The sequence below is a fragment of the Balaenoptera acutorostrata genome, chromosome 16 (genome assembly GCF_949987535.1).
Source record: "Balaenoptera acutorostrata chromosome 16, mBalAcu1.1, whole genome shotgun sequence".
NCBI classification, from domain to species: domain Eukaryota; kingdom Metazoa; phylum Chordata; class Mammalia; order Artiodactyla; family Balaenopteridae; genus Balaenoptera; species Balaenoptera acutorostrata.
The window spans coordinates 43,190,995-43,204,432 of record NC_080079.1 but is presented as its reverse complement, the minus strand read 5'-3'; the positions used below and the strand labels follow the sequence as shown (position 1 = coordinate 43,204,432).

Below are 13,438 nucleotides of genomic sequence, written 5' to 3'. Positions count from 1 at the left end.
TATACCTTAAACTTACATATATGTCAATAATATCTTAATAAAACTGGAAGATGTAGGAAAACAGATGTGATGTTTACATGGATATGGTCTTTAATATTATGAGTAATAAAATGCTTAAAATGTTTTCCTTATAATTTTGTCCATAGAGTTTGCTTTTTTACTGACAGTTTAGATACTCATAAGTGGATTGTAGCAAAGAACTTGATTTAAAGAGGCAAAGCAGACTGTATACAAAGAATTATTAAAAATCTTTGTTTGAAGAATACAGTTTTAAACAGTGATGTTGATGCTGCAGCTTTTAGCTTTTGACCTCGTTGAGCATCTTAGTAAGAATCGTGATTGAGAATTTCCTCTGAGCTACCTCATTAAGAGTAATTAGAAAATATTTGCAAATGAAGCAACTGACAAAGGATTAATCTCCAAAATTTACAAGCAGCTCATGCAGCTCAATATCAAAAAAACGAACAACCCAATCCAAAAATGGGCAGAAGACCTAAATTGACATTTCTCCAAAGAAGATATACAGATTGCCAACAAACACATGAAAGAATACTCAACATCATTAATCATTAGAGAAATGCAAATCAAAACTACAATGAGGTATCACCTCACACTGGTCAGAATGGCCATCATCAAAAAATCTACAAACAATAAATGCTGGAGAGGGTGTGGAGAAAAGGGACCCCTCTTGCACTGTTGGTGGGAATGTAAATTGATACAGCCACTATGGAGAACAGTATGGAGGTTCCTTAAAAATCTAAAAATAGAACTACCATACGACCCAGCAATCCCACTACTGGGCATATACCCTGAGAAAACCATAATTCAAAAAGAGTCATGTACCACAATGTTCACTGCAGCTCTATTTACAATAGCCAGGACATGGAAGCAACCTAAGTGTCCATCGACAGATGAATGGATAAAGAAGATGTGGCACATATATACAATGGAATATTACTCAGCCATAAAAAGAAATGAAATTGAGTTATTTGTAGTGAGGTGGATGGACCTAAAGTCTGTCATACAGAGTGAAGTAAGTCAGAAAGAGAAAAATAAATACTGTATGCTAACACATATATATGGAATCTAAAAAGAAAAAAAAATGGTTATGAAGAACCTAGGGGCAGGATGGGAATAAAGATGTAGACCTACTAGAGAATGGACTTGAGGGCATGGGGAGGGGGAAGGGTAAGCTGGGACAAAGTGAGAGAGTGGAATGGACATATATACACTACCAAATGTAAAATAGATAGCTAGTGGGAAGCAGGAGCATAGCACAGGGAGATCAGCTCAGTGCTTTGTGACCACCTAGAGGGGTGGGATAGGGAGGTTGGGAGGGAGGGAGACGCAAGAGGGAAGAGATATGGGGATATATGTATAGCTGATTCACTTTGTTATAAAGCAGAAACAAACACACCATTGTAAAGCAATTATACTCCAATAAAGATGTTTAAAAAAAAAAGAGTAATTAGAAAATAAAATAAATTAGCTTTCAGAAATATGAATGTAAATTCTTTAACTGCTTTTCATAAAGTGTTTTTTTTGTATAATTTTGTTTTCCTCATTGACACAAATCTTTATCCCTTTCTTTTTCCTTTATATGTTAATTGTAAAACATAAAGACAAATTAGATAATATGGTAAAACAAGCCAATGGAAAAAGCCTTTTAGGAAGGTTTTTGGAGTAACAGAAAGCAAGATCTTGCAAAGAGCTTTTAGGAGTACAAAATCCACTTTACATTAGATTACCAAAGCAGATTTTTAATTTTTATTTTAGTTATAAGCATTCCTGTGATAATTTTAGAAAGGAGATCTTTTGCATGGTTCAGCTATAACTATGTATACTTAGCAATCTGTGGCCATATAATTAAATGTACTGTTGCTATTCCAGTACATTAAATGCACACAAAAAATGCTAACATATATGAAGCCTATTTTGTTCTGCTAACAAAATATGGCTTTCCTTTAACTGTTGAAAAATTTAAGAAACTACTTAATTAAAAATATGTAAAAGTCACTGCTTTTAAAATGTAGATATACAAATTTTGTATGTGATTAGTTCATTTGTTTAAAATAGAATTTACCTAACAATAACTTATAAAGCACTTCCATATGCCAATCACTATTCCATACAATAATTTCAGTTTTACAACTAATGCAACTGAGCTACAGAGAGTTTAAGGCACTTTCAAAGATCTTAAAAGCTAACAAGTGCTAAAATGTGGCTAGTATTGAACCTAGACAGTCTGTTTCCCAAGGCTATGTCCATAACCACAATACCATGCTGCTTCTTCTGATGTCAGTGGTGACATAATACCTTGGACCAAGAACTATTTCATCCATGTCATATTCCTCAAACGTAGTTATGATTCTGTTTCGGAAGTTTATATGAGTAAGGAAAAACTGTCGCTATCAATGGAAAGAAAACTCAAAGAGCTTCTAACTCATGCAGTGTGAATTAAGTAAGAACATTACACTTGGGTACAAATACTAACATATTTGACAATGTATTTACATGAAATTATAAAATAATGAATTATAGTAATATTCCCAGTGAACAAAAATAATTTTAAAAGTACTACTTGATCTTCTGATCAGACTTCTGACAATTCAGTTCCTGTTCTGCCTTCTTCCTGCAGCCCTTTACTTATCTTTTTATTACTTAGATCCATTAACTTCTTAAGAATGAGAATGGGTTTCTCTCACCAAATGCCAACCATGTAAAAATCTTAAATGTTACTGTTGTTGATAGACCAATTCGAATATGAAATAAATAGTAACTTTTGAAAAAAATGTAGAGATTGAGGGAGCCATGGCCACTACGATAAATCGTCCTAATGAAAGCAGTGATGTAGAACAATAATCATTAAAGACTTCAGTGGGCATTACTAGACCATATTGTTGGAACATCGTAATCAAATTATATAATCCAATTAATGATGACACTAAGGCATCATAAAATACACCTTCCTTCCTCCATGGTAATATTTGAAATCTATTAATTCTAATATCTTACTCTTGAATTGAAAATGACTTACTTGTAATGTCCTTTAGCTTACTCAGTTCATTTTGCTTTTTCAGTTATGGTCTATTTGTTGACTGCAGTTTTACAACTTATAGTTCTATTGATCTTATAAATTTCAAGGTCAAACTCCTTTTCTTTTGGATGAGAGAGTCAAAATGTAAAACAAGGAGTTTTTGTATTACAATTTCACTCCTATGTGTATTTTCCAGGAAATGAATATTCCAAAGATCAACAGAAAAATATAAGAATAGTCTCTCTGCTACTGCTTGTGACAAGCAAATTGAAAATAAAATGTTTGTGCAGCCAGAAATTTTGAGAGCGCAGTACTCCTTTGAATGAGAGGCCAAATTGCTTTGAACTAAGTGACTGATCCAGAGGGAGACGGAGAGGGGAGAGAAAATGTGTGTGTGTGTGTGTGTGTGTGTGTGTGTGTGTGTGTGTGTGTATGAAAATGAAAGCTTCTAGATAAGAAACACCAGATGACTTTGAATATCCAAAGTGATAATAGAGGAATGTTGAAAAGAGTAGAGTTTTCAGAAAATCTGTGACTCTTTCATGATATTTCTACTTGATCATTTGGACACCAATGCATTTCCAGACTATTGTGGGACCAGTGGGTCATTGTGAGCACATTATTTTCTAAAACCTGGAGTTCAAGGATTCTATTTGCCTCTAGTAAATTCAGTCCAGGATAGTGGTTCTAGGTTGATATCTGGAACAAGAATTCCAATTTTTCTGTCCATACAGACCATCAGTGACATGTCATGTGGCTGCTTTTATTCTTAATGAGAATGCACTTCACAACCACATATGTAATAAGATCAGCCCTCACTGAAAATTTAGGGAAATCCAAGGGATTCTCTGCCACCTTTTGGTCAAAGGGAAAAAAATAGGAATGATTTTCCAAATACATTCCTTAAAATAATGATACTGTACAAATTAAGGTGCACCTATTCTGCCTGTACGTTTTGCCAGGCAAAATGAAGTTATCATAGATTATCTCATTTATACTTGTAATAAATCTATGAAGTAGTTATACTTACTATTACACCTATTTACCTAAACTGAGGTATAAGAAGTTAATAATCTACTTAATTTACACAGCTATTAAAAGCCAAGTTTAGGATGTAAAAATTGGTTTTCTGACTCCAAAGCACATGTTATCAAGCTCTATACTGTACTAGGAATCAATTCCTTTAACACTTTAAACACTCCCCAAAAGATCTGAAATGATGAATAATAATGATTTAATTGGTTATTTGTTTTATTCCTTTACCATGGAGGAAGATGTTCCCTAGTTCAACAAATACATTGAATGAGTATAGTATGTCAAATACTCTGCTAAGTGCTAGAATTCACTGATAATCATAGGGAGCTGGTAAGGAAATGGCCGAGTAAAATTTCTAAAAGACTGACACGAAAGTATTTGTGATCTTTGATATCATGAGAGCTTTGATATCTGAGGTCTTTGAGTTTTATTTCTTTAAGATGCAATTTGATAAAATCATGAAGTAACTTGGAATGCATCCTTGCCATTAATAGGATACTGGAGTAAGTTTGCTCCGTAATAGTTCTTCAGTTCAGTCAATTGGATGATCAGAGTGTAGAATTCTAATAGAAACTATAAATAATTGGAAACAAGTGAAAAATTTCTCCTTCTCTTTTCATTATTCCTCTTTATAATTCTGAGCTCTCTATGATCTTTCATAACTAATCCCTCAAAATCCTGAATTCCTACAAAACTGTCTCTTTCTTTACTTGAATAGTAGCTTTTTCCTCATAGGGAAGGAAAATTTTTTCTTCTACATTTCTAGGTTTTTGACTGAGACCTCCCTGTAATAGAACAATTAACAGGGGAAAAACAAATTTAATCATGTACAAAAATATGAGACTCAAACACAACCAGGCAATTGAGGCTTAAATACCATCCTGAGCTAAGGAAAGGGATAAGTGGTCTGAGACTTCAAAGGGAAAGAGGGAGTTCACAGGAAGATGAGAAAAGGAAACGTTCAGTAAACAAATGTTTGCCCTGCATGCAGATACTTCTCTCAGATGAAAAAATTATCTCTAGTAATAGCTCTCTTCCTGGTACAGGCCCCCTTTCTAAATTCTTTTAGGCTGTTAAAAAGGAGGATGAAAAAAATAAAAGGCTTTTGCTGAGTCTGCTGGGTCTGTACTGCCTTCAGCTCCACATGCCAAAGTGACATATTTGCAGGTGGCATGTGGTGCTACCCTTCGCATTTCTGCTGAGGTAGTATCAGTGGTCCTGTCTTTTAATAACTAATTTGTTACACATTCTTTCCCCATTATTTTTATATGAAAATGACATTTCAAACATTAAAAAGAAAAAAGATTAAGTTATAGAGGGCTTTTTAAAAATTGTTGCAAATTTGGTCAAGGCTCTTCATTTTTGCATTCAAGAAACAGTTACTGACAACTATGTGGCAGGAACTTTGCCCTGGGAACACAGCTCTGAGGAACAGAAACAAGATCTAGATTATCACTGCGTTTTCTGTCAGTGAGGAGTCAGATACTCATAACTTGATATTAGAAGGCAGAATTAACTGAGTATATATCAGGGAACCTGAGGATTGGAAATGATTTCTCTGGAAAAGCGAAGCACAAGTTAAAATCTAAAGAATATATAAGTGAATAATGGGTTGAGTGTGAAGATTAGAAATAAGAAATAATGCAATCTGGAAAGATCTTTAGGTAGCTCAGGACAAAAGATAGCATGATTAACGAAAAGAAAAACCTGTCTGGAATGCAGAGAGCAAGTGAGAACATGGAAATAGATGAGACTGGAGAGGAAGAAGAAGGCGGTATCATGCAGGACCTTGTAGGCCATATATTTTGGTTTTCATTCTAAAATCATACTATACAGAGGATTGTAGACCATGAAAATTTTGTTTTAACATAAAAGCAATGGTACATCATTAACTGGTAAGCATGTTTTAATTTGTAAAAGATCACTGTGGTTAAAGATAGAAAATTAAAAGAGTGGGGCAAGATTGACTGTAGGGTGAACAGTTAGGAAAACCTTTTAGACTAGGTAAGAGATTGGATTAGCATAGTGACATCAGATTGAAAGTTGTAGGTGGATATGAGAAGTTTTTCTGTAGTAATGAAAGTCAAGATTTATTGAGGGATTCAACATAGAAAAGCAAGGGTGATGGGCAGGCTCAAAGGCGACCCCCTGGTTTCTGGTTTATGCAACTTGGTGCAAAATTGTGCTATTCACTGAAATAGTACATACTGGAAGAGGCCAGGTATGGTCTGGGGGTAGCAACTAGAATCCATGTTGGAGTGTTACATTTAAGGCACCTTTGAAATTGCAAGTACAGATGTTGTCTGAGCAGCAGGACCCAAACTCAGAGGAGAGGTCTAGGCAGGAAATATGCTAGTCATTGGACATATTGATGGCAATTGCCATGTTAATATAAGAAAAAAGTCAATATATTTGAAATTTTATTGAAAAGACACTGTTTGAACTTAAATGGAAGTTTTGAGAATAGGCTAAGGTGGAAATAGGGTCTACCTAGCTGTTCTCTCTTCCTAGTAAGGAATGAACATATTTGGACAATTCTGGATATTCCCTTTGTAGAGTAACATGATCTTAAGCTTCAGGTCATAATAAGAACAGCATATTACAGGTTCATTTCATTTGAAACCAGTCATTCCATATCTTGCTAATACAGTTTTAGGTTTTAAATCTGACTTGTTGCATGAAATTTTAAAATATACAGAAAAAATATATGGCTTATTTTTAGCTTGATGACAAATTTGCAGAAATAAATCACCCTGGGCATTCAGCTATTTGTATTCATATCCTGCACTTTACAACAAATTGGATATGGGAATCAGGTAGGGGCCTGAGAGGTTAGAAATTTGAGGCACGAAAAACAATGAATTTGTGGTTTAACCTGGACAGTCAAGGGTGAAATTAAATAGATTACAGAAGTTTGTTCCAAGGCACAGGCATCATCAGCTAACCTGTCTTTCCTTGGCAGACAGATTATCCAAAGACCGTAGAGAACAGGATCACCCAGCCCTCAAATTGCTTTCTAGTTTTCACTTTGATCTCCATGTGGATATTTTGCATACATAATACATCCTGTTTACTCCATCCAAAATTACTTTCTTTCAAGACAGTTCTGAATATACTTGTCATTAAAAATATTTTTGTGCATTTCAAAACTAACTATACTTTCATGAACACATCATTCCAAAGCAAACACTTAGGCTGTTGTGAACCACGTTATTAATAGATTACTTTTGTGTATCTGACTAACCTCTCCTTCATTAGTGTTGTGAGTCAAAATTTTTTAATCATTTTTGTTTTGATTCAGAATAAAGAAAGTTTATTGGTTGGGCATGAAAAATATCTTATTGTGGGGTTTTGGAAGCTGCTAGAAGAATAAAGCTGAGTGAAAGTCATCTAAAGGGGTCTGACTGGGAGGAACTGTAGCTGCACCTATATTCCTGGGCTGTTTCTGTTGGCGAGGACATAATGAGAACAGTGACTTCTGAGCAGCATTCATGGAGGGATGTTCAATGAGAGACTGCAGCTGGGCTGACTGCAGTTCAGAAAAATTCAACAAACATTCTTTCAGGATCAACTCTAGTCTGATTCTGAGGTTACTTAGATATATGAATGTGACACAGACTTGGTCTGAAGGAGCTTTTATGAGAAGAAAATACTAATATATTTTTTATGAAGTAATTTTTCCAGTGGAATACAGTATATATTGAAGGAATGCAGAGAAGAGGCATTTAATCTAGACAACAGCAAGGAAGATTTTCTAGAAGATGTGATGCCTTGCCAGGTTCTTGAAAGAGAAATAGAAGTTAACCAGGGGTAGAAGAGGAGGAAGGGCATTTTGGCAGATGGCACAACAAACATAAATTTGGTTTGTTATGACTAAAGAATGAACTGAGAATGGGAAGGGAAAGGGAGGGAGGTAGGGCTGGAATATGGGGAGTCGTACTTGACTTAGATGTGTAGAAAAAGTCTACCCATAAGTGTAATAGTAACCAAATGGTGAGAGGTTTTTGTATATGTATGCCTAGCTTTCTCCTTCTTTCCTTTCCCTTTATGCTGCCTGCCTATAAAGTTATTGATTAAATATCTATTCCTCTGTCAATATTCACATGCAGATTCACCACACTTTTTCTCTACTTTGCAGCTATGAGGATCTTAACTAAGGCAGTGACCTCATATATAAATATTATATATATATTATATGGAGGGAGGGAGGGAGAGAGAAAGAGAAGGAGAGTGAAGAGAGAGAAAATAGTTTTGAAAGGTAACTACTCTTTGAAATACAAACAGAAGGCATGTTGGTAATCTAAGAATTGCATCCTGTAAGAACTGGTCATGTTTCCTTTATTCTTTCCACAGATTGCCTCTGCCTTCTTGTGTATCCCATTTCCACTCCCAGCAGGCATTCTCTGTATTTTAATCGTTTGTGTTGTTAATGAATTTATTAAGGAATTGACTCACATAGACCACACTGCGCCATACCTATGTGGTTGTTTATGAGTCTTTCTTTTATCTGATCACTCAGATCCATGAAGAAAGAAGTTGTTGGTTTTTAATTTCCATGTTCAGCACGTAGTAAGTTATCTACAAATTTGACTGAATAATTTTTGAATGCATAGATGAATAAAAAACTAGATGAACAAAGTATTATGAGAACATGGAGGTAAAAGATAAATTCTGACTGGGGAAATAGACAAGTTTTTGTGGAATAGGTGAAATCTAGTTCTACCAAGAGAAGCAGAGACTTGCCAGGCAGGAGTAGAGGCAGAAATGAATTTAGGTAACAAAACTTCCTTAATAATGCAAGATACGTTCTAGCAAGAGTAAGGGCTCTGATGTGACTGAAGGGCACAGTGCTTAATTCTAAGTAAACAATATTAAGACCATGACATCCTTTGAATGATATCCTAAGACAATTTTCTTCACTCCAAAGGAAACTTAAGTTCTTTGGGCAGAGAAATGCCATCATTTTACCTTTGATTTGGGTGCATAAAATAATTCTCATGAAATGAATAAATGAATGCAGGATGAGAACAAAGCTTCTAGGAGATCAGTGAGGAAACCACTGCAAGAGTAGAGGTGACAAACAGTGAGGATCTGTGCTATGTCAGGGGGTATAGGAAGGAGAGGATGAAGTGTAATGAGGTATTCTAGATCTAAAAATGCTGTGACCTGAAACTCCTTGAATACTGACCAGGATGAAGAGAGAAAAACTGGAGATTTCTGATATTTTAAGCTTCATATGGGAGAGCACATATCTTACAATATAGAACACTGCTTGCCAAAGCCTTTTTTATTCATGCCCATGAACATAATAGCAGAATTTTAATAGATAAATAGTAAACCTTGAAATCATCTTCCAAATAGCACACATACTTGGACGGCTTTAAGCCAATTTATGTTGCAGTCACAGGACTATGCCATGTACATTTAACTGTGTGACACAGCCCTATCAGGCTGACCGCGTACCTCCTGGGAGAGTGCTTTATGTCTCAGAAGTGTACTTGTGACATCTTCCAGGCAAAACCTTCACATTTTGATTATCATGGATGTTATAGCTCATGATACTATTTATATGTTCATTATCATGAGATACTTCGGTATTAGCATTGTTTGAAATAACAAATTAATCACTACTGATTGACAGGCACTATTCTTAAGGTTTATTCAACACAGGGATAATAGACAATTCATAAGTAATTTTATTTACCTTTTCATAGGACACATAGGTGTACTGTATGTTATGTTCGAGTTGATCTATAATTTTTAAGATGTTAGTGACATACATTATCAAGTTAACTTGTTACTACTGTGTTAGAATTACAAAAATCTAAGGATTTTATGTATTTCATTTCCAGAAATCATTAGGTGATTTATCTGTTATTGTATAATGCTATTTATGTCTTTAAATCCTCGCTAAATATATACATGTATTCTTTCTTCCTTTCTTTCATTTTTCTGATCTGCTTCCATTGATGACTCTATACTTTTGACTCCAGACTGGCAATATGAGGGTAAGATGACAAAAATAAAATCTCAAACAACCTCGTGAACATTGCTTGTCTGTCTTTGTTTTATTCTCTTTAGAACATTATTAAAGATCTATTCACTCTTTTTAATTAGACCCTTTATCACAATTAAAGGCCAATTATGTTTGTTTCTGTTGTGATGCTTTAATTACAATTTATCCTTGTTAATCATCCCTTTATGTTATTTTTATGGGTTAAATTACCATCCCATTATCTCTGTCCTGAAGGACCTCTGCTCTCCAGTGGTCTCTGCTGGTGTTTTCCAGTAAGATTTGAACAGTTTCACGGTATACAAATTGTCTTTGTTACGATGTGGTAAGGAATCTATATAGCTCTTACGAGAATTTTTTTTGAATAAAAAATTGTTAAAAGTAATGATGCATATTAATTTGATTGTAGGATTTTTCTTTTTAAATATCAATATACATCTCAATGAATTTAATCTCAGGGTGAGTGCTCCTGCAGTAGCTACTTCTTACTTTGTCTTGTTTTCTCTTTAGATTGCAAACTAGCTAGGGGGGGACCACCAGCCACCATAGTTGCCATTGATGAAGAGAGTCGGAATGGTGAGTAAGCTATGTGTTTTAAAAGTGACTTAATCTAAGAGGGATTTCTCATTTCAAACCTAGATTTGATATGTGTGGAAGTACTAAATGAAAGCTTCAAAGCAAATCCACTGAAAGTTCCTCTTTAATTTCTTCCCTGTATGAGTTTAAATTAGGACATTAACTGGAAATACTTTATTTGGATTACATTATGAGAGACTTAATGAATAGAAATGTTTAGTTTTGATTACAGAGAAGTCATCTGATTCACGAGCAGTCTAAGAATGCATCTAGATACTGGCTAGAACTTTTCTTTGTCAATAGGTAGAGTTGACTATCACACATACTGTTACCAAGTGTATTTCTCCAAAAGAAATGGACCACAAGGTAAGCTCTGTACTGCTAATTTAAATTTGCTACAATCTGGTAAGGATTAAGATCCATAATCTATTAGACATGGTGATTTAAGAATAGTTACTAGGGGGACTTCCCTGGTGGTCCAGTGGTTAAGACTGCCTTCCAATGCAGGGGGTGCGGGTTTGATCTCTGGTCATGGAGCTAAGATCCCATGGACCATGGTTTTTTCGTGGCCAAAAAAAACCCAAAAAACATAAAACAGAAGCAATATTGTAAGAAATTCAATAAGGACTTTTAAAATGGTCCAAATCAAAAAAAAAAATCTTAAAAAAAAAGAATAGTTACTAGGAAAACAAAGTGCTTGGGAACAGAAAACTGACAAAAGGTCTAGAGCAGAGGAGGAAATCTGAATTTTCACTCAGTCTATCTGCCATAATTAACAACTAATTCCTTATTTATATTACAGTCTTCAAAAATTTAATTTTCCTTAACAAAAAATTAGCACTTTTGTCCCCCAACACTCTCCTAGTCTCACTAAACTTTACAGATATTTAGAGATTCTCCTCCTCTATTAGGTAACAGTAAAGTGGAAATCCCTTGAGTCTTGGTTTCAATTTCAAACTATTCTAAATATGAGAATGTTCTGTGGCTCATTTTGTCTACTAATTCTGTAACAGACTTTCCGCTGGGTTTGATTTGTACTTTCTGTCTAAGCTCAACACTGTTTTGCCAGATTGATGTCTTTTTAAAAAAGAATGTCAAGTGGTTTATTGGAAAGTGACTTTTCCCTGAAATTCAACCTATGTGTATTTTGAAAATTTCTATAGTACACATAATACCTGTGTTGGTTCACTTTATCATGTATCAGTATTTATTATGCTGTACTAGAAACATTTCTTTTACTTCTTAGAAGAATTGGCATAAATTTTTATTCTTGAACATCTTTCACTTCCTTTGGAATCAGCCAAAAATGTCCACAACACTGCTGGCCTTTGTTTAAACAAATTTAAGTGTCTATACTAAATTATAGAAATATTATAAAAATTACACAGGTTTATTTTTAAAAAGTTCCTATGAGCTTGAAAGTATATGAAGATAATGAGTTATTAGGATGCATTTAAATAAATTAGAAATAAGTCCTATATGTATCTGCAGAAAAAATATATATATAAATACTATACCAGAAAAATTTCATCTCACATGTAAGATTATGTTTATCGTTAACTACTTTCCTGTCAACAAATCTGTTTTCTAAATGTCCTACAATAAAAAGTTTGCTTTTCAACCAGAGACAAAAAAATAAACGTGATAGAAAACCAATCTATATTTTCTCATTGTTCACCAATTCCCTTGAACATATAAGCTGAGATGAACTAAAGCATTTAATTTTACTAAATAGTTGTTTTAACATGTAATTCTATACAGAGCTTATTTTGCCAACCAGATAATTATAGCCACAGTAATGATAGTTTACCTTTCCTTGTGTTGATTAGATCCCACTTTTTAAGGGAGCTCAGGAAGTCTACAAAGATGTTGTCATAGCAGTTCTGCATGATGGCATGTGGTGAAAGTTCAATATTTATATTTTAGAAGAATGTGACATGATGTAGTTGCTGTGCTCTTTAATTGGCATATTTTGTAGAAACTGCCAACTACTCAGAATGCTGCCAAAGTTATTTGAGTGTCATCATAAGGAGTATAAATACCAATCTAGAGATTAAATGTTTTACATTTCTCTTTCACATTAAATTTCTAAAAATATGGTGATCAAATGAACCTCTGCCAGATATTACAATGTAGTGTGCAATCATTCTTGCCTTAAAAGTCTAAAGGAAACAATCCATGAAAGTGTTTTCATATTTTTCTTTAGGCAATCTAGGAAACTTCCCAATAGGACAGTTAATTCTAGGCTGGCTCTTAAACTCTTGGTTTCTTTTTTCTTGCATCTTTTTAATTGGTAGTAACAAAACATGTAGGTATCCTATTTTACCAGAAAAATAAGCACCTATTTTTAAATGTTCTGGGGCTTCTTAAAAGTAAGGCATAGCAAATCCTTTATTAAGCCAGACCAGTAAGTTTGGGTGTCAACTTGCTTTTGGCTTACTTTATTGATGTCTACAGCTGAACAATCTCCATTGCCAAATACATCCTCTACTATACTACTATAGTATAGCTTTTAAATAACTCGGGTATTTCTTTTTTAACTCAGGTATTTTAAAATATATACTTAATTTTCTTATATAAGTCACTAAGGTACATTCATAGAATGTCCATTATTTGTCACATGCATCTGCATATTTCAAGATTTTTATACTCTGTGGGATGGAAATATTTCCTTTTTATGAATATATATGCTAAATTAATTTGCACATCTGTATATGTTTGAAAGAATTAAAAATTTAACAGGTAGAGATCCATAAACTTCCTTCTCACCCTGGGAC

At 34.2% G+C, this 13,438-nt stretch overlaps 1 protein-coding gene across 17 annotated transcripts in view; it reads left to right on the top strand.

The window, feature by feature from the left end:
• The window catches only part of PCDH15 (protocadherin related 15), a 755,972-nt gene that overhangs the window by 115,111 nt on the left and 627,423 nt on the right, over positions 1 to 13,438 (top strand). For 11 of the 17 annotated variants that reach the window (XM_028166694.1, XM_028166693.2, XM_057531449.1 and 8 more), the window contains exon 2: positions 10,596 to 10,661. The exons of 3 other annotated variants lie outside the window; for them this stretch is intronic. In XM_028166694.1, coding sequence (XP_028022495.1) covers positions 10,596 to 10,661 — 66 coding nt within the window. Of the gene's footprint in view, positions 1 to 10,065; positions 10,081 to 10,595; positions 10,662 to 13,438 lie in introns of all 17 variants that reach the window. 3 more of the 17 variants (XM_007182832.1, XM_007182830.1, XM_007182824.2) reach the window with 1 other exon arrangement.